A 27516-nucleotide genomic window follows, 5' to 3' on the forward strand; every position below is an offset into this window, starting at 1 on the left:
GCTTTCTAGGGACGGTGGAGAGGGGTTTTCCTGGCCATTACAGCAGTGGGAAGCTCGGAGAGGCTGAGATCTGCCTTCCCAACGCTACAAACACTCATCCCCATGGCTGCCTTTGGGAACAGAACGCTACCCCCAGCCCCGCTCCTGTGGCATCCGTGCACCGCCCTATAGCCAAAACCTGAAGGGTTTGCAGGACCTGGGGAAGGAGGCCTGGGGCGGTGACCACTGCTCTGCAGCCCAACTGCAATTATCTGTCGGTGCATCCCTCTGTGCTTTGGTATCTTAAAGCTGTTAGGAACTTCCCCAAGCCCACGTTCTGACCATGGGGAAGATGGTGGACCTGGGGGCTCCCGGCAGGGAAATACAGGCATGGCATGAGGACCTGGGGTGGTTTTATGGCCAGGGTCTGTGGGGATATCTATAGGGTGCCAGTCACTGGGACCAGGCACTGCAGCTCCTGGCTGGCAGCAGATGGTGGGCAGGGCGCTCAACGCACGGACGTGCTCAACCGTAGGGCTAAAAAGAGGAGGTTTCGGGGTGTTTCTTTCTTTAATTATTTTCCAGGTCCTCGTTAATCAGAGTTAAAAAGACTGCCCTCCCCTCCCAACCCCCCCATCCACCCGCGAGTCACCCCTCTCCTTTCGGCAGCACCCAGGCGAGGAAGGTGTCATGAGACTACAAAGCAGCAGCACCAAACCCCTTCGTTAAACACCTCCTGATTAATAACGAGGGCTGGGATTCAGGCACTCTTTGCTGCCGTTTGGTCTGACAAGAGGATTCTGCATCGGCACGCTACGGACCGTGCATGGCATGGGAGCATGTGCACATAGACTAATGCCAAGGGTAGATATGGGATGGGTGGGTAGGTGGGTGGGTGGGTGGGGGGGAATATATATATAATATATATTTAAGTTAAAGCCCCCATATCTGCGCTAGGGGAAGATCCACTCACTCCAACCTCACGATGGTGGTGGTGGGGGGGATGGGGGTGGGGGTGGGGGGGGGTGGAAAGCAAGGAAAAAAGTCTAAACAGCAGGATACGACAATAAATGGGAAAACAGCAATAGAAAAAGCACACTAGGTTAATATAGGAAAACTAGTTTCTTTATTGAGAGATCGTATATTAGTATTAGTGGAATCGTGTGTAACAATGTCATCATGCACACAATACAAAAAAGGCAAGGCCCACCATGCTATGGAAGGGCAACAGAACAAAAGCAGCGTACACTGAGCAGATGTATAGGCTACAGCACATTACATTTCAGCAGGGTATGTCTCTACAGAGAGATTTACATCAGAAACTAGGTAATGTAAAAAAATACAGACCATGCTTTAGTTTTAGTACAAGAAAAAAGGTGGAGGTACACAACCAAAGGGTATTCGGTACAGAAAATTACCCACAAAATAAGAACAGGAAGTAATTCAGCACAGCAGAAAATAATGTTATCCCTGTTTAATGGAAAGCCATTGTGCCGCTCGGGGGGGGGGGGTGGGGGGGGGGCGTGGGGCCGGACTCGCACCGGCGGGGCCCATTGATTCCTTTTTCTCTCCCTTTTATTTTATTTCATTTTGGGGGGGGTGGGGGATAAATTCGTCAATTGCAATGAATCGAAGCATCCCCTCTCCCCACTTTTTTTTTTTTTTTTTTAATTTTTTTGGAGGACTTCCCCCCCCCCCCCCCCTCCCCAATATATTTTTAGGGTCGTGCCCTCCCCCCCTCCCGATCCCCCCCCCTTCCCTCCCCTCCCCCCCCCCCCCCCCCCCGGCTGCAGCAGAAGGCGCCCACTCGGCAGGGATTTACAGAGCGATGCCCTCAGCTACACGGATGGCACAGACACGGCTGGTACCAGCTATACACTACGCGGGGGGGGGGGGGGGATGGGGGGGCGAAGGATGGGGAGGGTGGGGATATGGGGGGAGAAGGGGTGGAGGGGGGGGGGGAAGGAGGTGAGAAAACAACAAAACAACACAAAAATAAAAATAAAAAAGGGGGGGGGGGGGAATGGAACTACCGAAGCGCAGGCGGGAGCGATACAAGCGGGGTATCCCGGGGGTGGAGAGGTGGAAATGAAGGGAAGGGGGGAGGGAGGGAAAGCCCCAGATCGGGATCTGCTGTGGGACGGGGCACTGAGAGGGGCTCGGAGGGGGCAGCTCCCCCCCCCCATCACCCCATTTCTACGGAGCTGCTCGGCCGTGCGGGCTCCCCCCGCCCCCCCCCACATCACCGAGCGGTGCGGCCCCGGGACGCGAACCCGCGGCCAGCGGCGCACGACGCGGTACCTCTGTTGCGCACGGAGCCGAAGACGGGCAGCACCAGGTAGCCGACGTGCACCAGGACCATGCTGCGGCCTTCGTGGCGCGCGGGCGGCGCGGCCCGGCCCGCCTCGCTCCCCGCCGGTCCCTCCGACGCGGCGCCAGCGGCGGCCCGGGCTGCTCCGCGCACACAAAGGCGACCGCCGCCAATGGCAGCGCGCCGGACACGCCCCCTCCCCATTGGCCGCCGCCGAGCCGGGGCACGCCCACCTGGCGGAGCGAGCGGCCAATGGGAAGCGGAGGGAGGGCGGGGAGCGCGCGCACGGGAACGCGCATGGTGTGTTGGGGAGGGGGCGGGGGGGGGAGGGTTGCGCGCGGCGCGCGGGGGCGCACGTGGCGTGTTCGTGTTCGTTTGTGTGTGTGTGTGTGTGTGTGTGTGCACGAGGGAGCGCATGGCGCCTTTGCACACGCACACGTGTGGTTGGTTGGTGGCTGTGAAGGACGCGTATGAAGCTTTGTGCAGCAAGACGTGCACGTGCGTGCATGCCCAGCGTGCATTTACGCGCCGTGCTCGGGCAGCTGCACATGACGACATGCCAACATGCACACACACACGTCATATGCCAAAGCATACACACTGTGTGCACAGGCACGCATGCACGTGTGCCCCTGTGCATCAGTCGTGCATGCATGCCCGTCACACGTACATGTGCCATGTACAGAGCCACGTGGACACGGGCAGGTGGTGGAATGCACACACACATATCCCTCCTGCACCAACGTGCACACACAAGCATGCCCTCTGCACGTATACGTGTCTTGTGTGCAGTCACATGCACAGATGCACACACAAGCATTGAATGTATGCCCTTCCGCATCAGCACGTGGACAGTGGTGCATGCATGCCCACTGCACATGGACACACCACGTACACAGTCACATGCACGCATGCACACCCCTCAGGCTGTGCTCACAGCCCGGCTGTCACCCCCAGCAGCACACACTGCAGGAGGACAATGACCCATTGTGTGCACGCCCCAGTTCTGGCATCTCCAGCCTGAAACAGCTCCAACCAAGCACGGGGTGCGAACTGTTGGGTCATGGAGACCTGCCCTTGGTGGGCACAGATGTGGGGATGTGCGGGAGGACAAAACCCTCGAAGAAAAAAAAAAAACAAAAACAAAAATATCCCAAATCGTGGCAAGGATTTGGCTTTGTTGTCAAACCCAGGTTTTGCTCAGTGACCGAGGAGAAAACCTGTTGTCTTTTGTTTGCTTGCTTGTTTTGTTTTGTTTTGTTTTGTTTTCCCCCGGGAGAACGGGGACCCCGGAGGGTGACAATGGATGCGTTTGTTACGAGGTGGGGTTGGCCATAGGGTTGCAGCTGTTGATGTGAGCAGTTGGGTCACAGCAGAGCATGTGCTGCTTCTCGCCCGTGGGGCTGCTGTCCCCTGCGCCGCCAGGGACTCCACTAATCCCTGCTTAGGTTTATCCGTGTGCTGCATCTGGAGGGCTTCAGCCTCACAAACGGAGGCGGCGTGCGGCGGATTTGTCTGTCTGGATTAGTGCATTTGTGGGGTTTTCAGCACCAGGCATCCCTCGCCGTTTAACCCTTTCCCTGCTGGCACCAGCTGGGAGAACGGGAAGGGTGAGTGTGACCCACGAGTGCTGTGACACGCACACAGAAATACTCTTTTTGCTAAATTCTCAGTCCCACCAGGGCCTCCCCCGACCTCCCTATGGCTTGGGACAGCAGCTGAGCTGCAGCTGCCAGGGGTATCAGTGCCTCAACACCACGCACATCCCCCCAGCAATCCAATCCCCCATGTCACACAGATGCTGCTTGCTTTTTGGCATTCGAAATAACTGGCAGCCATCCCCAGGGCAGCTCTTGGGGTCCATGGTGGTCCCAGCACCACCAATTTGCAGCGTCCGCACGCTTTGGCTTGCCTTTGTGGGAGGACTGCATGGTGTTGTTTCACCCTCTCTGCAAAACCGAGGTGAAATCCTTTGGGATATCAGAGCGGGATTCATCTGTCAGCTGGAAAAGCTGATGCACCACCGTCATTCCCACCTGGGCTGCCGTGCAGATCTGCACTGAGATGGCCAGAAGACGGCCTAGCAAAGAAGGCACAAAACTGCACTTACACCAAATATTTGTCCTCTGCAGGTGGGCTTGCTCTGTCTGGAGCCAGGAGCTGCAAACAGGCGTGAGCACTGACATACAGACAAGGCCAGGTGCCGCGTTCTACCCAGCAGTGCCATTTTTTTTTCTGACCTGGGGCAGTTGTTGCACAGTGGGAGCTGCCCATGTGTCCCAGCACAGGCTTGGGATCGGGATACTGGCACTGCTTTGGTTTTCCTCCCTTCAGAAGGCTGCATCCCGGGATGCATCCGCAGCTCATTCCTATGGTGCCATCTAGTGCCCAGATTTCCCCAGCGAAAATGTCGGTGGCCAAATTGCATTAAAAATTGCACTATAACTAAATCTTTTTTTTTTTCCTTGGTGGGACGGTTGGATCCTTGGAAAGCATGCTTCCTACAACGTGTAAAGCCCATGAAAAATGACTACCCTGATTCTTCCTCTCAATGAAGGCGTGCAGCAAGGAAGGCAGCAGCTCTACAGGATGAGGTTTTAGCAGCCTGAGACCACTGGAACATCCCCTGGGTGCCTCCATGACATGGGAAAGGTCCTCGGATGCTCCTGAGAAGTGTGGAGGAATCAATCTTCGTTTGCAGTGGGGGAGAGGAACTTATCAGTATTTTGCATTTGCTGAGTCCTGTCCCAGACACTCGGCCTTTGGAAGTCATCCCTCTTTTCATCAGGATTTATTGTGTTTTGTAAGCTGCTCTGCATGTCTTAAACTCCCACTCTTCACCTTCCCATTGTTTTCTCCGTATGGCTGCAACTCAACCTAATGTCTTCACATCTGTAGGGTGTGGTGGGCTCAGAACCCGAGGAGAGCTCGTGGGAGGACTCAAGAGAACTCATGGGATAACCCATAGGAGGACCCATATGACAAAGCAAGGAAAACCCATGGGAGAACTCATGGAGAACCTATGGGAAGACCCAAGGAGAACCTACAAGAGAATCCAAGGAGAACCCTTGGGAGAACCCAAGGAGAACACATGAGAGGATCCACAGAACCCACCTACGTCCTTATCCTGACTGAGGAGTAAGCAGTAGACATAAAGCTGAAAAAAAAAAGATGGGAGATCCCACAGAAGTGCCTGGCTGGCTTTTGGGCACATGCCATAGGAGAACACCACGTGCTCTTCAGTTACTAAAGGGAATTCAAGCAATACGTGGTCATCTGAGCTTGCTCTACACCTTCTCCAAGCCTCCCAGCACCAAGGGCGAGCTCCCATCGCTGTCTGTCCACCCTGATGTTGGGATGGGATAGGAAATGTGGCCCTGAGAGCCCAAGAGAAGACTCAACACGTGAAGAAATGAAAACAATTTGACAGAATACCCCAAATCTGGATACTGTTTGTTATTTGGGGGTTTTGTCACACAGGGTCCGGCGAGAGTGTGAACAGATGGACCCGAATGGGAAGTGCAGCCATGTGGAAAGGCAATAAAATCACCCCTTTGTGAATCTGTCCTATCCCATGCCGGGCAGGACGAGCTTTGAGTGAGAACACACAGCACACTGCAAGAGGGACAGACTTCCCGTTAAGAGTCTTAAAAGCATCACTCAGCCCAACCAAAACCAGAAAGGAGGTAGGGGAGGTTTGGGGGTCCTGGATTATGGGCCAGCCAAAGGCTGTCTGTCACTGTTTGAAGCTGTGGACGAAGCAGATGCGATCCTCAGCTGCACAAGATGGGGTATTTTGTCAGAGCTGCACAGAGGGAACCCAATGGGGGAGGCACAGGCCAGGCTGCAGGCCTGCATTCTTTTGTGCAGTAATGAAGAACGGATTTTGCAGAGAACGCTTCTTCCTTTCCCATCGTTTTGCCTCCTTTGCATCAAAGCTGGAAGCAGACGCAGGATTTGCCTGCCACAAGTTTGCTTTTTGCTGCTGCTCTGACCTTGCACAGAGAGGAGTATTGGAGCTCCATCCCTGCATTGCTCTGGAAACACAGGAGCTGGAGCCCACAAACTACAGCCCTAAAAAGAAGAGGGGAAATACAAACAGTACGTCAGCAAACTGCACTGGTGCACTCACCAAAGGACACAATCTGCGGACCCTCAAGGGAAGGAGAGAACTAATCTGCTCAGTAGAACCTCTGCAGTTCCCTTTTCAGGCTTTACACACTGCGGATGCTGACCTCCAGGGGCTGTGGGTACCTACTGGGCCATGGGGAAGAATGGCCCAGGGGGTGCACAGCCTCTCATCCCCCCACATCTGCAGTGCTGAATTCCGGAGCTGTAGCCCAATCCTGGAGATGAAAGGGATTATTTTGGGGATGTGACAGAGAGAGCCGCGTACCGACTGCAAATGGAAGGAAGAAATCTCCAACAAGACGGCCTTGTTTAAATAATACACTCTATTTTATTTCGTCTTAAAATAGTTTAACCTTTATGCTACAGACTTGTTTCAAAAAAAAAAAAAAAAAAAAAACAGAAGGTCTCATCTTGCACCAAAAATATATATATTTTTATATATATATAACACTCTGTTTGCTTAATTATTATTACCTTTTTTTTTTTTTTTTTTTTTTTTTTTTCTCCAAAGACCGTTAAATACTAGGTGGAAAATGAGAACTAAATAACGAGTGTCGAGAAGAATCAATTCTTTATCTTATCATCTGTTTAAGCTAGAGTCGCACGTTCTGAACATTTAAATCCTAAGCAATTCTTTGTCTTCGCTACAGGAGATCCCAAGTTCACACTCGAGCAATTCAGGAACTGCTGAACCAAGAAGGACGTGAGCCAATGCACAGTGCAGCTCGAGGGGAGGCCCCCGTCAGCTCCAGTGGGTTCTGGATCAGGCCCTGGGTGCATTGGTTCTTGGCCATACAATGGCTGAACATTTCACTTTCTTGCCGAGAAGAGCAAAACCATCCAGGCACCTTTTGCTCTCATTTAAAAAAAAAAAAAAAAAAAAAAAAAGAATAAAATAAAAAAAATATACATATATAATAAGCAAAATGAAAACACTTCCCTAGCTATCCAGTGATTGTGTTTTTCAGGCCACTACCCTTCTCAAACTTGATCAGGACACGAGCAAATACGTAGTGTTTTAAATAAAAGAAAACCTGCATCAGACTACAATACATGGATTGTTGAAACAAACACAGTGCACAATGGGAGGAAGTCTGGTGAGGACACGGTTGTTATTATATATACATGGAAGTCATATAATATACAAACTTAAAAAAAGAAAACAACACAAAACCCAGATAGTTTGCATTTTAATGGCAGGGCGACCGATGGGTCCCTGCGGCTTTCATTGAAACTGATGTCTACAAGACCTCATGGGACAGCAAGAAGCACTAAACCACGGTTCCAAAGATGCAGTTTGTTACCAACCACGCCGACGCCGATTGGGTTTTGGTGGTCTCTCTTTTTATTTTTTCTCTCTTTTTCTTTCTGTTTTTGGCTCACAGAGAAAAATCAGTGGGAGCCCAATGGATTTAAGGAAAAAAAAAAAAACAAAAAACAACAAAAGAACACCAAACAAACAGCCAACACAAAAAGGAAACGTATCTCCCCATGATGTAATTATCCCCTGTTCAGCCATAACAGGCCAAAAAAAAAAAAAAAACAAACAAAAAACCTGCTGATGGAGATGTGTAAAATATCCATCAGGAGCATTTCGAATAGAAGGGAGCATTCTAATTGCACAACAGACATTTAAAGTGAATATCATCCTGCCTAAGTCTAATCTTTGGTTTTTGCCTGGAGAAAAGGCTCAGAATGACAGAGTTCTGCTCGCCTCGGTCAAGCAAACAAAGTGTTTCCTGGATTGTACCCTAAAAGCAATTCCAAAACTAGGATAAGAGACGTGAGCTGCAGGGAAATGGTGCAGATCTGGTTAAAGAAAAGACCACAACCTTATGCTCTGATCCATGAACACCCTTCGGGGCAGAGTTTGGAGCACGTGAGGCGTAGGTTGGAGAAGACCTCAAAGATCCCCAAGTCTAACTCCAACCCGTCCCCACCGTGCCCACTAACCGAGTCCCCAGGTGCCACATGTATGTGTTACTTGGGCAGGTCTGGGGACACAGACTCTGTCACTTCCCCGGTGGCCCCATGGCTTCAGCAAACTGCCAGGGCTTCACGCTGTGCATCTGTTAAAGTGCTGTGCCAGACTGGGGCTTCGCACGTCTTTTGAGATGGTCAACGAAGCAAATAAGCAACAGCAGAAATGAAGACTAGGAGCAACTGTGTCTCCTTTCTCTCCTTTCCCTACTCCAGGCAAGACTCAGAAATAAGGAAAAAGTTTGTATGCATTTAGAAAGCAGGCGGATGTTGGGTCTTTCTGTTACTTGTCGTGTTCTTGTGCTTTTGCAATGGACAGTTGCTAGGCAGTTCTACTACTGCTGCTCTGAACTGTAACAAGCTGTGGGTTGTGATCAGTGAAACACAGTAGTCAAGTAGACAGAAGAGTCAGCACTGAAAAGAGTGTAAACTATAAATTATACTGAAAATAAAAGTCCTTTAATTAGAAGCTGTTCAGTGCATATGTCATGGGCCTTTTGTATTAAAGACAGTCCCTCCTGCGGGTAACACAACCAAACCAGCTCGCATAAAAATACTCCTGGCCCAGTTTTCCAAAGTGTTGAATACCTCCAGGTCCACTGAAACCAGTGAGGACACAGCATTTCTCAAAACCACTGATGCTCACACTGCAAAACACTAACTGCTACTTGCAAACTCAATACACTGATAAATTAAAAATGTTCTGAAGTCGGAGGTGGGGATGAGTGGGAGGACGTAGCTTTGCACACAATGATTTCTTCAAATTAACACTCAAATCAGTAAATGTGGATGTGTTTTAAATTTGGAGCTACTCGGTTTTAATTCTGGGAAGGACCCTCCTTTAAGAAGGCTAAAAGAAGAAAAAGGACTTAAGTGATATTAAAATTATACTGCATTCTTATGGAAGTAAAACAAAAAAAAAAAAAGAAAAAGAAACTTCATGAGCTTGAGTCTCATAATGCCAGGAATGGGGCTTCTGAAGCTGAAGCTATGACTTCTGTGCCACAAAAGGAGAAGGGATGGGGACAGAAACACAGTGACACGGCATTACAGTAGATATTTGCGCCTGGTATCCTCGTCCAAAGTCAGGTCCACTACTTCTGGGGGCGAAGACCAATTCTGCTGGGGGGTCACAGCTGTCCATGATTGTGTTTGCTGAGCGTTAATGTACTGTGAGCCCGAGCCATGCTTCCAGGAAGACACACTCTGGATCACGCCTCCCCTTGGATGAACATACCTGCAGCAAGGCAGAAAGCAAAAAGCATTAAAGCTACCACCGAATTCAGGCATTCAGGATTCTTAGCTGCAGTGCTTCATCCCTTGTGCATCTTGTTAACACGTCCCTCCCCAGCATTTCATTGGTGTTTTCCCACCTGTGGAGTCCACACCATCTTAAACAGCCACTGATCTGTAAGTTCACCAAGCTGAGACCAGACTTTGGGAAAAGAGGGGAGAGGAGCTGGATTCTGCCTGCGGGTGTAAATGCATGGATCTCAATGGGCGTAAATGCATGGGGACTGCTGTCCCACCATCTGCACTACTGTGCATTATTCAGAAGCATTCAGTTGGCAGTTTCACCCCCTGGAATCTTAAGACAAACTTAAAGTGAGGCTCAGAATCAGCGAGGTAAGGACAAAGTGACAGCTTCATGACAACAATACAGCAATGACACTCGATTTTTCTTGGGCCATCTTACCTAAGAGCTAAGGGATGCTGGGAGATGCTCCCTGCTAACAGCACAGCCCCCCTTCAGCAAAACATTTCAGTGGTGAGGCACTGGAACAGGTTGCCCAAGGAGGCTGTGGATGCCCCATTCCTGGAGGCATTCAAGGCCAGGCTGGATGTGGCTCTGGGCAGCCTGGGCTGGTGGTTGGCGGCCCTGCACATAGCAGTGGGGTTGAAACTCGATGAGCATTGTGGTCCTTTTCAACCCAGGCCATTCTATGATTCTATGATTAAGATGGTCCCTCCATTCACATCTGGAAATCTTACACGTGTGCTACTAAAACTTTGCCCCTTGTGCTCCAGAGATGGTTTTGCTCCTCTAAGTGCTGGTGGTGGCTGCGTACTTAAGCAGGAGATTTTGGGCTGCTGGTAAACTGTCTCTGACATTTACATTCTATTTAACTCAAACCAACCCTTCTGCACATCTCCTGAGGTTATGCTCTGCTATTTCTTTTTTCATCTCTGGCTACAGAAGGTGGAACGGAACGGGGGAAGCTCATTCTCAGAGCTGTGATTTATACAAATCTAAATGTCTCGTTTCCTCCTCAGATATGCTGTTTGGTTTTGGATGCTCAGAATGACTTTTTCATTACGTCTCCCATCCAAAAAAAAAAAAAAATGCTTACTTAAAAAACGTGCCTACACAGAATTAGCGAAAGGAGATTGGAATTCTAACAAATAGAGGTTTGTTTTTAACGCTTTGAGGTGAAGTATTTTAAAGCATTAACTGATGAGTCAAGATTGCAGCCAAAGCAAACTAAATACAGTGTTCCATCTCAGGGCCTATGTCCCATCCTTCCAACACAGAACAGCCCTTAACGCTTAGGCAAAGGCAATACTAACTTTTCTCCCTGAAGATGACAAAAAGCAGACTATGAATTATGTCATGGAAACGATACATGGCTATGTGCAGGGTCACCAACCACCAGACCAGGCTGCCCAGAGCCACATCCAGCCTGGCCTTGAATGCCTCCAGGCACGAGGCATCCACAACATGACTGGATGTCCTAAGTGAATGCCAAGGAATACTCTCAACAAAGAGGAACAGCACCCATTCATTGGCTGCCTGAAGAACTAGAGATGGCAGACAAAGCTGAACCTTTTCCAGATGACGCCCCTGTCAGAAGCTCATCAATACTTCATAACTGCAAGCCTAGACCTGCAGGAGAAATAAAGCTCTAAGTAGGATTCGAGCAACCAAAATGTGCAAATATTCAATGGAAACTGTAGGAACTACTCCTTGATTAGTGACAGAGAGGTCACATGAAAAAAAGGAAATCACAAGAAGAGTGTGATATACATCTTTGCTGAAATTATTTTGGCCCCTGTCTACTAAACCTGATTTTAAACAGCAGCTCTGCACGTACTTTAACTTCCCATTCTTGTACATGACAAACGTGAGCGAGGCAAGCAGCGTGGAAGTGTTGGATGTGGGGACCTGAAGCAGAAGCTTGAGCCATGAGAAGACTGTCACAGTTCTACAAGCTAAGACTAAATCTCTCCTCTTTCAGCACCTTAATATATTTTTTTTCCTGTATTCAGCAGTGCTGGACTGCATCTACACTATCTGTGCAATTTCCTACGCAGGCAATTGGGTCCTGCACACCTGGCTTCTTCCTTTCCTCAAGAAAAGGAGAAGGAATTGTGGAGAAAAGCTCTGTTCCTTCTCCCACACACCCCTTTTCTGCTGGTTTTGTTCATATTGCCTTAAGCCAAGCAAAGACCATAATCTAAAGACTAAGGGAGACGTCAAAAAATGCTTACCGAGGTGGCAGCCAAAGCACAGATAGATTGCTAACTAAGAGAAACCTCTGTCTTTCTTATCCTGACCTAACTTGTGTCTTCTTAAGGAGCTGATTTTTAGGTCATCAGCCACGGAAAGGTCAACAGCAGTGGTACTTCTACAGTGACTGCTTAAACAAATTTAAAACTGTTTAAATGCTTAAAGTGAGTATTTTAAAACGAAATAAGAACCTACAGCATTATTTTGGTTTATGCATTGGGACATTCACAGCCCACGCCTAAAACTGAGCTTCTAATACAGTTTCCTGCCGTATATAAACTTGGTATCTCAATGTTTGATAATTAAATATTTCACGTGTTCAGCCCGTTGATATTTGATCTCAAATCCCAAGCTTAATCTAAATACATACGACACTGATAACAGTTCTATTGAGAAACACATTCTGATGCCACCGTGGCAAGGAGAACAGAAGTAACAAGGGTAATGTTCTCTGCCTTTGGGGCACCAGTCACAGGTGGATAACTAGAGAAGGGGAGGTTAGCAATTCTTTCTTCACCAATTTTGGCAACACAGAGATACTCGGATGAAACTAATGAAATGCTAAAGCTGAACAAAGTGAGTGGAAGGAGTTCATACCTGGCATGCTCCTGAACACCAACGATCTCTACTTCGCTGTCGGAAGAGGTGATGTTAATTTCTTCATTGATCTGGGTGTTACCAGGAGAGGGTTTGTCACTTGCAAGGAAGCCTGGATCCAAACGACCTACACGTGGGACAAATGCACACACACACAATATGCTTAATGGCTTACATGACTCAGAAATGAGCTGGAGAAGGACTTTCTCAAACTAGCCCCCCCCCCCCCCCCAAAAAAAAATTGGAATACCACCATCGGAAAAGCTCTCATAGCTCTACTGATGGTGCTGTCATACAGATGTGAATGAGACTTACTGTTGCGTCAGGAACACTTCCCTGCTTTAGGTGTAATCAGGCTTTCCAACTGCTATTTTACATCAATGCTAAGAGCTACACTGCACCTGAACCTCTCTGAATTACAGCAGGATGACAATCAGTAAATCAAATCCAGTGATACTACGGCAAACTACGCCTACAGGATGGATGGAAACATCACACATGCCAGGAAAACAGAAATACGGTGTCTCAAACCAAGGGATGACAGTCAATGGGAAAACAAGGAAACAAAACCACCGATTTCTGGCCACGCTGCTTCACATCTGTTCCATTATTATTATTATTATTATGACAAATACTTGAAAGCAATCCTTTTTTCTTTACAAAAGCTCCACGGTGCAGCGGTGTGGATTTTCGTGACAGCTCCTCACGTTACCCAGTTCATTGGTCTGTGTTTACAAAGGACTTATTTGACTAGGGAAAAAAAAAAAAAAGGACATACTTTTATTGCCCCCCTTTAGCACTAACCTGGGCAGCCTGGAAGGAGCTGAGACCACTGACTGCTTGGGAACAACTCACATACTGGATTACAGGGGGGAAGAACCATTTGTACAGCGTGACATTGTGAATTAGCTGATGATATTATGTATTACGTTTATTATGTATACTGTTATGTTATATATGCTAAAGAGGGGGTGCCAGGAAAGCTTTCTAATGGGGCGCAGGGCTGGGATGGAGGCATTGGTACTGGTCTGCCTTAATATGTTAACTGCTAGGACTGATGCATGCCATTCTGCAACCTCTGCCAGGGCAAAAGGCAAAGCAGCCCTGAAATGAGCCCCCAGAGACATCACCAAGAGCCCCCAAAGGCTGGGTTATTGCCACAGCTTTAAGTTCAGACAATAAAGTAATTAGCAGAGGAGAAACCATGATTAGCAGAGTCAGTATTACAACACGTAGCTGAGTGCAAATCAGGACTAGAGCAGGCAGAGCAGATTTACAGCCTCTGGTCATACAAATTTCATGCCTAATAACATGCCTACACTTTTAATATCCTTGCAAGAACATCAAGATGACGCACAACGGAGACGTTTTGTTTGCCCTACAACATCAGCTTGCAAAACAACCCACAATATTTGCCCGTGCGCAAAGATGTGATAGTGTGCCCTACTGAGATTTTTCACATAGATTAAGCTTAAGTTGCTATTTTCCCACGGGAACCCATCACTTAATGTCTCCTAAGCTAGATACTGGCTGGAGATTAATTTGGAAAGGAGATGTTAAGATGTGAAAACTCTGTTTTCCAAACGTGCAGTCCTAGGCACGGTATAAGGAAAGGCCGGTCCTGACAGACATACAGTCAGCAGTGTACTGAAGTACAAGGCTCTGGGGCAAAGTGTATGCAGGAAGAAGAAAGATCCGTCCCCAAAGGATGCTTTCCCAGCACCAGGAATGAATTTGCCTGGACATGTTCCCATTGGCTCAAGGGTAAGGAGTTTCCCTGAGGGGATCCACTTAGTCGGCAACCTCGTCCTTGCAGAAGTTTGTGCCCTTGGATATAGGAGGAAGGATGACACATTTCTACCCGCATCACGGCTGTGTACTCACAAAGAGGAAAGTGGAATGCTGCTCGGTAAGAAACCTTCACTTTTTATTTCCTTACATTCCTTTCTTTCTGCTGAAGTACCAAAGCCATCGGTGCTCTGTATCAGGCTTCGATAAGGCTGGAACAACATCCAGCCACAGACTGTAGTGAAGGTAACACAACAGAGGTCCTCGTATTCAAAGAGAGAACCTCTCCACTAGGTAACAATGAAGCACCTCTTTCAAAACGTGCCATGCATTTGTATTTGTTTAAGCTCTATGGATGCTGAAAAGCAGCTTAATGGTGTACCAAAAATGACTGGCAAGGATGTTGGCACTTGGGGCTATCGGGTGAAGTCAATAGAAAACACCCCCACGAGCACTCTGCTCACACAGCTCTCCCCCAGACCTTGGAGCTCCTCTTCTTACTGCGTGGCCCTTTTGTGCCAAGTGGAGCTGAGCAACGTTATGAGGTTCAGGAACCTCTTTACAGCCTTCCACAGTATTCCTGCTCTCGCTTTCTTGTAGGAAGTTTCAGCCCACTGATGTGAAGCCCATGTACCAGCAGCACCTTTTCATCCTTTGTCTTTATCTGAACCTGGGACACCCAGTTTCCTAGAGTATGTTAAAAGTGCTGATGGCATGTGGGGGAAAAAATGAATGCTTGTTCAAAACGACAAGAGAGACCCCCCCAAAAAAGACATACAAAGACAATTACAATAATTAAAATGAGATGATGATTGGTTTACTAGCTGGTGGCTCACTGGGTCATCGTAATCAACTATTCAGTAGTGAGAGTAGCTCACTTTCATTAGAGAGCAGGAAAACACACCCATCACCACCAAAACAAACAAACAAACAAACAAACCAGGTTTCCAAAGAGTAATTAGAGGGGGGAAAGAAAACTATTAAGAAACTTAGTGTCAGAAACTCTGTCAGTTTTTATCAGTTGTTCGTTGGAGTAAATGTCAGACACTGCTTTTAAAGCTGTATAAATCACGAAAACATTGAAAGGATGGGAGGTCAACACACTGAGTGAGAAGCAGGAATGAACGTAAGAGGAAGGGAGCTCACACCAACCTGCATCAGCACCCAGCTCATCCAGCAGCCCTCTGTTTCTCCAGGTAGATCCCAGGTCTTGATTTCCTAAGGAATTATTGTGCTCTTGCACCACTGCAGCCGCCAACAGATTGTCCACGTTTACCACTTCTGGGTCTGAGTTTGTGTCTGATATATCATAATGAGCTACAACTGGAGGTCCATCTGCAAAGGGAGAGAAAGGCAGCCGCTGTCAGACATCAGCATACAGTGAAAAACACCTTTAGAAGTACAAATAAGTTAAGAACTAAAGCAGTCTCCTAACAAGGCTCTTAAAGGAATGTAAATTACATCAATTATTGAACTTCGGATAATGAACAGTCTGGTTACGGGGACATTTTAACCTCTGCATCCACAGAAAACACACAGATGAGGCAGTTATATCTGTATTATCCTTCACATCAGCACATAAACATCTCAGTATCTGACAGCGTTACATTTACAATCCCAAAAGGATAGAACCTTCACTTTAAAATAAGAAATGATGTGTTACAGGACATTAAATTGGTCAAACCATCTAATTAAAGACTTTTACAAGTAATCTCAAGCTATGGCTCACATTCCTGTAGGGCTGATGGAATAGAACTAACACTGCCATACAAGCGATCCAACTGCAATCATTTAACACTAATTGAACACTTCCTTACAAAGCATCTATCTGCCAGGGACAGGGGAATTTTTCAAAACTGCAATGCTTTTGGCTTTGTTTTCCAAAATCGAGGCTAACAAGAAGCAGAACTATGGTGTGCAGTGATAAATATGCTTCTCTCTAACTACCATATGTGCTTTTGGCTGCCAAAGAGGGGAGGAAAGAGGGAGAAGGAACTGCTTGCATCATTAGTAGAAGCCATAAAGGTGATTTGTATAAAAGCAATGTATCTTACGACTGCCTTCAATAGATGTCAATGATAGTTACAAATAACGTTTTCTTCTTGAATTTCTTATCTCTCTAATATTTGAATAATAAATAATAACAACTGATTAAGCATTAATAAGCTGATCTTCTGTAGGGTATCTTATCTGTGTAATTTTATTACGATGGCATAGATGGTGACCAAGTAAATCTGAGTTCTTGGACAAGTCTCACACTCTTACAGAGGCAGACAAGGACATACATGCAAGTATTTGCACACAGCATAGTGTGGATACGGAGCTAGCCTGGCTGGCCTCAATGTGTGTATATGGATTCCTTGTGTTGTCAGTGCCTGGGAGCTGCAAATAGCCTTGGACTTGAGTGAGGCTTGAGAACACCCCTATGGAGGTGCTCAAGGGAAGGCTGGATGTCATCGTGGGCAGCCTGATCTACTGGCTGGCAAGCAGTGCATGGCAGGAGATTGGAGCTCAATCATCTCCAAGGTCTCCTCCAACCCAAGCCATTCTGTGATTCTGAAATCTATTACTGAGGGGTAACAGAAAGGTGGGTTTGGTCCATTTTACTACAACGGTGTATCTTCTTTCTGAGGTGTGAAAATCCCCCATTGTTGGAAAGCAGACCAGAAACAGAAGAGGCTCAGAAAAAAAAAAGAAGTCGAATTCAAGATAAAGATCAATGTAGGAGCAAAGAAAGCTTGGACAAATACCGTGATGTTGGAAGGATGCACATCTTAATTCAGACACTTTGCCTCAGCTAATTACTACAGTTTATCAGTTCAGAGTGGGTGGCAACGCTTGGGGTTCTTGCTTCTCAAATGGCAGAATGAAAGCTTTGTTTGGGCTCAGTCTTCAGCCATAGAAATGAGCAGGAAATGCAAAAATGTTCTGGACCAAAGCATTGCACTTTGCACAGCTCCACAGGAGCGCGGGCAGTTGCATGCCCAGGGGACTTCTTCATTACATGCTACACACAGTGTCACTCCAATGGGACACTGATTACGTGCTGAGGAAGACAGGACCGTCAGCACTGCAAAATGACAACTGACATTTTTTTAATAAAAACACAAGGAATAAAAAAAAGAAAAAAAAAGGTTCAGAATCACAGAATGGCCCGGGTTGGAAGGGATCTCAAGGATGATGAAGCTCCAACCCCCCCAGCACAGGCACGGCCACCAACCTCCACATTTAATACCAGCCCAGGCTGCCCAGGGCCCCATCCAACCTGGCCTTGAACACCTCCAGGGATGGACGGGGCACCCACAGCCTCTCTGGGCAGCTGTTCCAGTACCTCACCACTCTCATAGGGAAGAACCCTGACATCCAACCTAAATCTTCCCTCCTTCAACTTAAAACCATTTCCTCTTGTCCTGCTGTTATCTACCCTTTCAAAGAGTTGACTCCTCTCCTGTTTATAGATTCCCTTTAGGTACTGAAAGGCTGCAATAAAGGTCACCCCATAGCCTTCTCTTCTCCAGGCTGAACACGCCCAGCTCCCTCAGCCTGTCTTTGTAGGGGAGGTGCTCCAGCCCTCTGATCATCTCTGTGACTCTCCTCTGGACCCTCTCCAACAGCTCTCTGTCTTTCTTGTACTGGGGGCTCCATACCTGGACACAATACTCCAGGTGGGGCCTCATGGGGGCAGAATAGAGAGTGACAATCCCCTCCCTGTCCCTGCTGGACACCCCTCTCATGATGGAGCCCAGGATACCATTTGCTTTCCGAGCTGTAAGAGCACACTGCTGGCTCATGTTCAGTTTTTCATCCACCAGGACCCCCAGGTCCTTCTCTGCAGGGCTGCTCTCAAGGACTGCCCCTTCCAGTCTGTATAAAAGCCTGGAATTCCTCCAGCCCAAGTGCAAACCTTTGCACTTTGCTGTGTTGAAAGGGAAGACTGGTCTCGTTTGGAAGGAGCAAATGTCTACTGCTGAAGACAGAAAGAATGCAATGAACTGAAAGATTCAAATCTAGAAGGATTTGAATCTGAGGAGCTGTTTCTAGCAAGGATTTCATGAGTAACTTCTACCCTGAAATATAATTCAACACACTATTCTAGGAAAAGCCAATTGTCATTAGCAACATTCTTCATTAAAGAGTGACCATATTGCTTCAGTTGCATTGCTTCAGTTTTGCAATGAGGTGTGGAGAAATTCACACGAAGAAATAATCAGACCAGACCTGCCTCCAGAACAACGACTGTAAAACGACATTGTATTACAAACTTAAAACAGACCCGAAAAAAAATAAAATAAAATAAATGAGTAGTTAAATGCCAATGCATCAAAGACCAATCTGTTCGCAACATGAAACGCTGATGATTATGACTGGGAAAGAAATCCTGATAATTAACTGAAAGGCAATCTTTTGCTTTGGAAAAGGCAATAACACAATAATGGCTTTCCAAGCTCGGAATTGAGCCGGCTGATGTTCAGCAAATTATTTGTGCAAGGGGGTGGCTGAATTACATGCAGAAGTTACGACTGGACCGAATCACGAGTGGAACGTTCCCTTTCAGTCTCATCATCAGAGTTCAGCGTGAACATGTATAGTATGATCCATAAAAATAAACAGTCGAGTGCAGAAGATACGAGGGTCAAGTACAATATTGACTATTTGACCATTTTGGAATCAGGTTAAATGAAATCTCAAGACCCGCATTCTGCTCCTTTGAGTCTTTGCTCCTCTCACTTCTTACGAACGCCTCCGAAAACAGAAGCGAGATTTGATTTAGATAGACAAGTCTGCACAAGTACAATTATATTTGGACAAAAGGCACCGATAGTCTCAAGTCAAAATTGTACCACTCCTACATGTATAATCATGCAAAAATGTATAATAAATGTATATACATGCAGAGTGATATTCTCATCACCTACCCATAGAAATAACTTGTGCGAAAGTCTTCATCAGTAGGAAATACAAGCATAAACTTGTTATCTGTAGCTCCACTCTTGTATCTTCCACACTTCCAAAGAGCACGCCTTATAACTTAGCTTAAATTTAGCATACATCAGACAGACAAAAATACTTTCAATATAATTTACATACTGTAATTACGTTTGTCAGCGTTACGAGCCACCAATTTGAAGTTCTGCAAACAAGCAAGCCGCCTATTTGCAAAGCAACCAAGCAGAGGACCGTTTGTGCTTCTCTCAGCCTTGCCTTTCAAAAGCAGACTAGGAGTTCAAGGACCCCGGTGCCAGGGTTACCCATACCTACCACCAGCAAACGGCCACGGTAACTGCAGCAACCCCTAGGAAATTCAACACCCATAGGAAGAAACAAGCAATAGATGCTTCGGCGTGTCAGAGGGACAACAAGATGGGAACTGCAGCAAAGGCGTACCAAAAAATCCTCTAAAATACTTCCAATCCCCAAAGCCTGCTTCCTTTTGCATGCCACAGGGACAGGACAGGAGGGGTTAAGGTAGGAGACACTTGACTGGCCAACTACACCATCATCTGATGATGTGATGCAAGGTGATGGCACGGTGCTGTGCAATAAGAGCGACTGGCTTTAGCTGGGGAATGGGACCCGAAAAAATGCATTCAGGTGGTAAAGGTAAAAAGATCCACTGAAAGCACCACCAGTTCGTCTTTTGTGGAGCTGCTCTTCATCATAGCCAGTTGTTAAAGACAAGAAAAAACAAAGGCAGAAAAATCAAAGGAAAGCAAAACTATGACGGAATCACAGCTTAATGGAGCAGAATTAGGGGGTTTGCTCCTTTAGCAAAAATTTGCACCTTCTGAGAACCCAAGGTAGATGGAAAATGTGCATTTCGCTGGTGATAGGCTGGAATGCACCACTAAAGCACGAAATGCTTGAAAAAGACAAGGGCTGAAAGTTAATAAGTACCGGCAGCAAAATACAGCTGCTGACATTTACTGCGAACAGGAGGAGGGAAAGACCTACTATTTTTTTTTCAGAGGTCATCACAGGGACAACACTTCCAAGTGTCCAATTCTCCCTTCATTCTACAGAGCTCGTCAAAACTAAAAGCAGCGGTGCCATACAAAGCACTGTTACCTTTGTGCTGCAATAGCCGTTCATCAATGCGGGACAGTTTATCATAGGAAAACAGAGGGTATCAGAACCTGAAATGGGGAATTCAGTCCCTACAGCCATTCTGGCTCTTCAGCTTTCTTAGATTTGGGCACGGAACCCTCAGCTCACTGCTGGATGGAGGAACTCAGGGGGACCTCATACAGGAATGGATGGTGAAGGCTGATGGTTTGAACCTCACCATCATCTTCCTCCCACTCCAGCATGGAGCTGAGGCTCCATCGTGGCACCAATCTCTGCACCACTGAAGCTCAGAGAGGTGACTGCTAGGCCTCAGGATGGGGTTTACGCTGCCTTATGTACTTCAATTCCTGACCTCTTCCATGCAAACTGAGCAAAAAGACTGAAGTCTCCAGAGGGCAATCCCAATGGAAATTGCTCCAAAATTAATAGCCTAATTATGTTGGCTAGAATTGCCCTCTAGAGTCAACGAGTGAAGCCTTGCTTAGGTGTGAACACCACCACAAAGCTTCCCAGCGTGCAGAAGAGGTACCATAATAATCACAGTAATAATGACAGCCCTCTATTCTTAACAAAGCTTTCCATTGCTGAGCTCAGAGGGTTCTGAGGTGGCTCTTCACCTCGCTTTGCCAATGGGGGGACGGAGGCACGCAGAGATGTGCTCAGGGCTAACAAGGAGGGGAGCTCAGTGCTGCTGAAAACAACGCTCCCCTCCAATCGCTGAGATAATTTTAACTGCAAAATCACTGAGTTTAAAAATAGTGCTTGGGAATGCTTTCTTGCAGCATGCAAAAGCTAAAAAGGCAGCACGGAGGGACTCAGGTATGCGTGCAAGCCCAAAGAGCAAGGGCTGCTTCATAATTAAGCTGAGCTGGCTTTTATATCAATAAAAAAGAGAAAACCGAGACATTTCAAAAGAATAAAAGATCCTCAAAATGCCATCGTTTACACCTCACATGGATTTAAGAGAATTACATTTGCTTGGAGATTATGCAAAACAAAGAACGGACCTTAATAACCGTACATAAATAAAAAGCTCCAATTATCACTGCAGTAAGCAAGGCAATAAGATTTTGCACGCCAGCAGCTACCATCTAGAGGATTTCACTGCAAGTTTGGCAGCAGACACATCCATAAGCTTCACCTGAACAGAACGGCTGCATCATTAAGACTATGAGCTAAAGGAACTGCTTCTTTTGTTCCAGGTAGATATTGCAAACCTGGTATTACTTAAGACACAACCCAGCGCTACAGCCAAAGCATCTGCATGGCATAAACCAGCTACCTTCACTGCAGTCCCCCAGAGGAGGATGGGGGCAGGAGACCTTTGCTTCCTCTAGGTTGTTTAGCAACATGAAACGCTTCATTGCTATTTAGGTTTATTTATTTATTCCAGGTTACAGGAGTTACATTTCAGAATGTACAGGGTTAGGCGAAGAATACATGGTCACTACAATTGGGAAAAGAAAGAAGAAAAACAACAGTAGTGTAACAACAACATTCTCCCTAAAATCATAAGGTGAGCAACAACAACAGGAAAAAAAAAAAAAAAAAAAAAGGACCAATGCATCAATTTCTTTCACAGTTTCCTTCATTTCACACAGTAAACTATAAAACAGTGAAGTTCAAACAACACGATCAAGTGAGTGTCTGTTCTCAGACCGGATTGCTTATAATGCATCGCACCAGAAGAGGTCTCAAATGCAAGTCTCGCTGACCAACATTCATATCCTTTCAGGCTTTTTTGATGAGCAGACGGAAAATGGATTGGATTCGTTTCACCAGATTGCACAGAGGGACACAAAGCTATTCTCACTGTGCATTCAGCAAAGGCACGTGGAGATACATGGCTGTTTGCTGAGCATGTCAGCAGTGTGTGCTTCACGTGGAGACAGAGCTCGTTTTCACTGGTGCTGCTTCATGACCCCCTAATTGTGGAAGCAGACGTATCACTCTTGCTATGAGAACAGAAACGGCCCCGTGTGAATGCGACTTACAGCTGCACAGGGCTGGTGAGCAGATGCACCTCTCCAAAAAACATCACTGTTTGCAATCAGAACCCTTAGAGCTGGAGATGTGGGGAGTGCACACTGCATCCTCCCCATGGCAGGGCTCAATGCAGCACCTGATCCAGGCTCACCGCTGCCTGGCTAGCCTGAGATTTAACACAGCTCTCAAAATCACTTCTAATTTAATCAGCTTGTTTTCCATGTGCCTTCGTTGTGCTGATCCAACACCGTGAGACTAATAAAATCTGTCAGAAAGGCTGTTTTCTAGCTTTGTGGTTTTGCAAAGTGCTGTCCATCCTCATCAATCAGCCTGAGGATTTCGCTTCTACAGTACAAGCTGTTCGAGTGCTCCCAATGCAGACCTCCACTGTTACAGGAGCATCTGCTCAGGGATCCCACCTTACACCTCCCATGGGGCAGGGGGTCCCTGAAAGCAGTCTGCATCCAAAGAACTGCTCAGCAAGTTCAGCTTTCAATGAGGTGAACCTCTAGCCCCATTGAAACGGGTAGAAGCATTCTACCGGTTTTAATGGGGCTAGGATTTAACTTCCAATGCCTTTGGTGACATTTACAGTATGTGACACAAAATACATCAACGAGAAACATCTGTCATAACATAAATATGCTTCAGTTTGCAAAATAACCATCAGACATAACCCCAGTTCATTGGAGTCAAGATTGGTCCTCCGCTCCTGAGTTTAGCAGCTCCAATAAAGTATCCCCACAGTCCTGCAACAACGCTACAAGACACCATGAACTTAAATACAGGTCTGTACCTCTGCCTGGATTATTCTGCCCTAACACCAAAGAACAGTCTGTCCGAAGGTCTAACATGTTGTGTTGCTGGGGGGTTCTTTTTTTGTCCCACTTTTTGCAATAGAAATACTGACTTGGAATTTGTTTCGCGCCGTGGGCTGCTTTAAAAAACATGTATTTATTTCCTAAATAAGCCCTGCAAATTCAGGCTTAATTCGATGTTAAAAATGGTAATCCAGGAGCTCGAATGGGCCACCGGAGCTCTACCTGTCTGCAGCAGCTGATCTATCCTGATGTGTTTGCTCTTTCAAAGCCGTAAAATTGCAAGTAATTATTTAGGAAACAAACAAACAGTTTCTTTCCTCCATTCTGAAGTATAAGACGTAGGAAAAGTATAAAAATTCCAGCTCTGGGCAGAACTCCTACTCATTTCTGTTTGCTAAACTCAGCGTTTTTGGAGCAACGTGTTGAGATGGGAACGCAAACGGACATTCAAAACCTATCTTCAAGCGGGAGCGAGAGATTGCTCCTGATACCCTTACATAAACGTGGACTACTTTGATGAAACACTTTAATGGATGAGATCAAAACCGATGCTAAAATTTCAGCTAAAGAAGTTCTAACTCCCTGAAAGTTTCTAGTCAAAGCCCTTTGAAAATAAGCCTAGAATGGAAACCACGACAAACCAACCGCAGTCATGTACTACAGCAAGAATATTTCCAGTTTTCCAGAAGAACAAACAAACAAACAAAAAAAATAAGCCCACGAAAATCTGTAGTTACCTATCAGGAGCCCTGAAAGCTGCTGGCTCAAAGAGATGCCCAACCTGAAACACAGAGACATCACAGCGCTGGCACTGCTGCCTGCAGGGCACTGCGTCGTGGTGCTCCGAAGCCGTCGGATGCTCCTGCCTCATCTCAGCAACAACAGAGCAGGTATTCCCTCACGCACCCTAACTCATGCACTGAAGGGAGTTAGGACGGCTGAAGGCTCTGATGTGTGTGGTTTCCATTTTTTGAAGAAGGAAAGAAAAAACACTGAACACGACACTGAAGGTTGGCAGAGATTTCACTGGCTACATCCCCAAAGTTAATCTCCATTTATGAGATCAGTACATAAAAGTCAGTTTACATCTGAGCGAAAAAATACGTTCAGCAGATCCCCTTACAAAATTGGTTTGGAAATACTTAATTGCCCCACGTGTACTATTTTATTTATTAAAAAAAGTTAACAGCATGCTTACAGAGACACCGAGTCAAAGCGATGCCTGCGCATGGAAGGAAAGCAGTCACTGCAAAAAGCTGCTTCTGCATGCATGGGAAGGCTCATAAAGTTGTCATGCTTTGAAATATGCTGCTCTTATCATTGTCATAAAGGTATACGTAGCAAATCTATGAACAACAGAAGGACTTTTTTTTTTTTTTTTTTCTCTTATATCAGTAAATTATCTTCCCTGAAAGGATCTTGATTTTAAACAAGACAAGCGTATTAAATGGCAATTGACATAATTTAACCCACGTGACGCTTACCTACAGGTCATTTAAAAATGCAGAGCATTTCGGATGAGGGAGTTTTCTCCTAAGGTTATATCAAAAATCTTTGTATCAAAATTATGCGCGAAGGTCATCTGCAAAGAATTTATTCCGGTCCTTAAAAACCGCCTCCTGCACAGTCCTCCAGGCAAGTCCTCTCAAAGTAACACAGCTCTCTAAGCTCCCTTTTAATGAAGGCATCAGGCATTTTTCTTTTTCTTTTTTTTTTTTAATGGAGGAAAATAATAATGTTGAAGCACCCATGAGAGTGTTACGCCGAGAATAAAAAAGCATTCGTTGGGTTTCCTTTGCGGGATTGATCCAAAACCTACAGACTGATGGAAAAAAACACCCACCGACATCAGGAAGGAAGAAATTAAGAGCTGTGGAAGACGCAGTGCTAAATTCCAACAGAAAGGAAAGGAACTGCACTAAAATAATTAAAAATAAATAAGTAATCAGCAGCGACTGATGTGTAAGAACCGAAGTAACAGAGCCTAAAGAGACCTACAGCGTTCTCTTTGCTTAAACTATGCCTATGCAAAGACTCTCCACTTCCTTTATCACAATTTCTGCTTTATTTGCATTAGAATCGTTTAACAAGTTCTAACTGATGAGGAGCGTACATTTTTTGGTAGCTATGGAGAAGTTACTTCACGTGAAGAAAGGCCTTACTTGGAGAGGTGAACAGCAATCCCTGCGTGTAGCGATAGCAGTAAGAATTAAATAGAGGTTTCTAATATACATGTTAAATTAATTCTACTTTAAACATCACAGTTTTCAAGCCTGCCTATTCAGGATAACTATCAGTATAAAAAAATCCACACGATTGCAAGTTATTGTATTACTTAAATGAAACTAACGTCCTGGCATTCCCAGTCTCAGGTAAAATAACCATCTCAGTGGCATTCCAGCGTGGTTCAGAAGCTCTGGCTCCGACCCGGAGCAGCAAACCACACTTTCAGACCAGCACAGCGCTTACTGATCTGTCTGTCATGCCTTTTGCTTAAATTCCTGTGCAAAGAACCAACCTGTCCACCAGCTTATCTCAGGACTGACACCACTACTTGTATTGCAGCATGAAGGATGCAGATTGCTCGTATATACATAGGGAAGCAGCAGTGCTTTGTGTGCACGGGTCATGCATGCACACACACGTGCTTTGGGCGTGATTCATCTCGCCTAACTTTAGCCCAAAGTTATCTTATCTGTTTGGGAGCTGAGATAACTCACGGAAGAGGAAGACACTGCCAGGGGATATCCTCTGTAGGCGCTTCTCTCTTTCCTGAGATCTGCAGAACAGCTAAACCAGACACCTGAAGTTAGAGATGGATTTCCACCCAAACTGACCACATTCGTATGTATACGTGTGCATATTTTTGCACACGCTTTAAGGACAGCTGCTTCCATAAATATGCCATATGCAACACAGCAGTGACATTAATAAAAACTCCGGACAGAAATGATCTACTAAACGGGAGACAAAATGTCAGTTGTGCACATTGGTTATATATAGCTAAATCTTCAGGGTAAGCTTATTTATTACTTCTGCCTGAAAAGGAAGAAGAAAAAGTAATGTGTGCCGCATTCAAGCTGCAGAACTTGGGAGTGAGCACAGAGCTAAGGAAATGTTACGGGTCTGTATCTAGTCTGGTTCTCGAGGGTACATCTTTAAATATGAAACTTATTTCCTTATATAAATGCTTTAACATGCAGGAAGAGCATTTGGATGAACAGTCCTAAAGCTCCTATTGTAACAAACGCAGCTCTATGGCTTCTGGAGTACTTAAACTCCAAAGGATTCTAACTTATATCTTCCCAAGTCAGCTGATGAAAGCCCACAGCGTTTCCCCACCCACCCGCTCCCTTTACAGGTGTTTATGTCTGTGCTGGCACATGCACATAGGTATGCTGTGTTTTGTTTTCTGGCTTTGTTTTGTTGTTTGTTTTTTATTTAAACTACATATATACTCTCTATAAATTAAAACAAAGTTGCCATGGTAATCAAACCCAGAAGGGAAAAACAAAACAAATAAATATGAAAAGCAAACCTTGTTTTTAGCATAATCCAAAGTAACACCAAGATTGCAAAGATACGAGATATATGTATGTATATATATATATATATATATATGTATATATATTTTTTTCTTTAAGTTTATGATTGATTCAAATCAGGCTCTGCAATATTCCCATTCTCTGGAAAGATAGGTGGAAAATTGTTATTAAAAGTCGCTGGAAACTCTAGCGTAGCATCGACATTCTGACAGCCCATGTAAGAATTAAACGACTGCTGAGGAAGTACTTGGCTATCAGGCATCTGTATGAAAGCCCCTGACTGTGTGGTAGGGGGGACTCTTTGGCCAACTAGTTGCATTTTAGGTTCCCTGGGCTCCAGTTGCTGCTTGCTTTCTTCATCCGTGTCAAGACGGGTTAGCTTTTCTATCCACATGCGAAATTTCTCCTCTGTCTGCCTCTGCATCTCGGCAAAGCAGTTCATGGCCTCTTCCAGGACATTGCCTATGCAGTTCCTATCCCACACGGTGCCCCTGTCAAGCAATCCTGGAATTTCCCTGGTCGCTCCTCCAGATCCCCCAGCACGACTGAAGCCAGCTTTAAAGACATTGAGGCCATTTGATGAGACATCATTAAGTAAGAACAGCATATTGTTTATTAAGGCATGTTAGGAAAACAAACTTTTCTAATTGCGTCCCTTGGATTTTAACACAGGGGAGGAATTAGCAAACATCAAATTAACCAACATCGTTCATGTCAAAATAAATAACATTTTGCACTCACTGAGGTTATAATAAATTTTGGCTTCAAAATTACTCTCATTCTAGAATTCTCAGACGATTCCGT

The 27516-nt window shown here is 46.0% G+C and overlaps 2 protein-coding genes and 1 long non-coding RNA gene across 10 annotated transcripts in view; 1 reads left to right on the forward strand and 2 right to left on the reverse strand.

Annotated features, from left to right (window-relative positions):
* RNF165 (ring finger protein 165) overlaps positions 1 to 2422 on the reverse strand; it is a 44882-nt gene extending 42460 nt beyond the window's left edge. Inside the window, exon 1 of the mRNA XM_414696.8 lies at positions 2281 to 2422. Within this exon, the coding sequence (XP_414696.4) occupies positions 2281 to 2341 (61 nt within the window). The 5' untranslated portion in view covers positions 2342 to 2422. The remainder of the gene's footprint in view (positions 1 to 2280) is intronic.
* A 4304-nt stretch (positions 2423 to 6726) lies between these two features.
* The window catches only part of CZH18ORF25 (chromosome Z open reading frame, human C18orf25), a 43904-nt gene continuing 23114 nt past the window's right edge, over positions 6727 to 27516 (reverse strand). For 6 of the 8 annotated variants that reach the window (XM_004949040.5, XM_004949037.5, XM_046905771.1 and 3 more), the window contains 3 exons: positions 15447 to 15629; positions 12507 to 12633; positions 6727 to 9638 (listed from right to left, as the gene is read on the reverse strand). In XM_004949040.5, coding sequence (XP_004949097.1) covers positions 9449 to 9638; positions 12507 to 12633; positions 15447 to 15629 — 500 coding nt within the window. In that variant the 3' untranslated portion in view covers positions 6727 to 9448. Of the gene's footprint in view, positions 9639 to 12506; positions 12634 to 15446; positions 15630 to 21723; positions 27268 to 27516 lie in introns of those variants that run through there. The other 2 variants (XM_015277421.4, XM_015277420.4) reach the window with 1 other exon arrangement.
* LOC107051908 overlaps positions 12821 to 27516 on the forward strand; it is a 31467-nt gene continuing 16771 nt past the window's right edge. The window contains exon 1 of the long non-coding RNA XR_001463888.3: positions 12821 to 14415. This is a non-coding gene — a long non-coding RNA (uncharacterized LOC107051908). The remainder of the gene's footprint in view (positions 14416 to 27516) is intronic.

The sequence above is a fragment of the Gallus gallus genome, chromosome Z (assembly GCF_016699485.2).
Source record: "Gallus gallus isolate bGalGal1 chromosome Z, bGalGal1.mat.broiler.GRCg7b, whole genome shotgun sequence".
In the NCBI taxonomy this organism is placed as follows: Eukaryota; Metazoa; Chordata; class Aves; order Galliformes; family Phasianidae; genus Gallus; species Gallus gallus.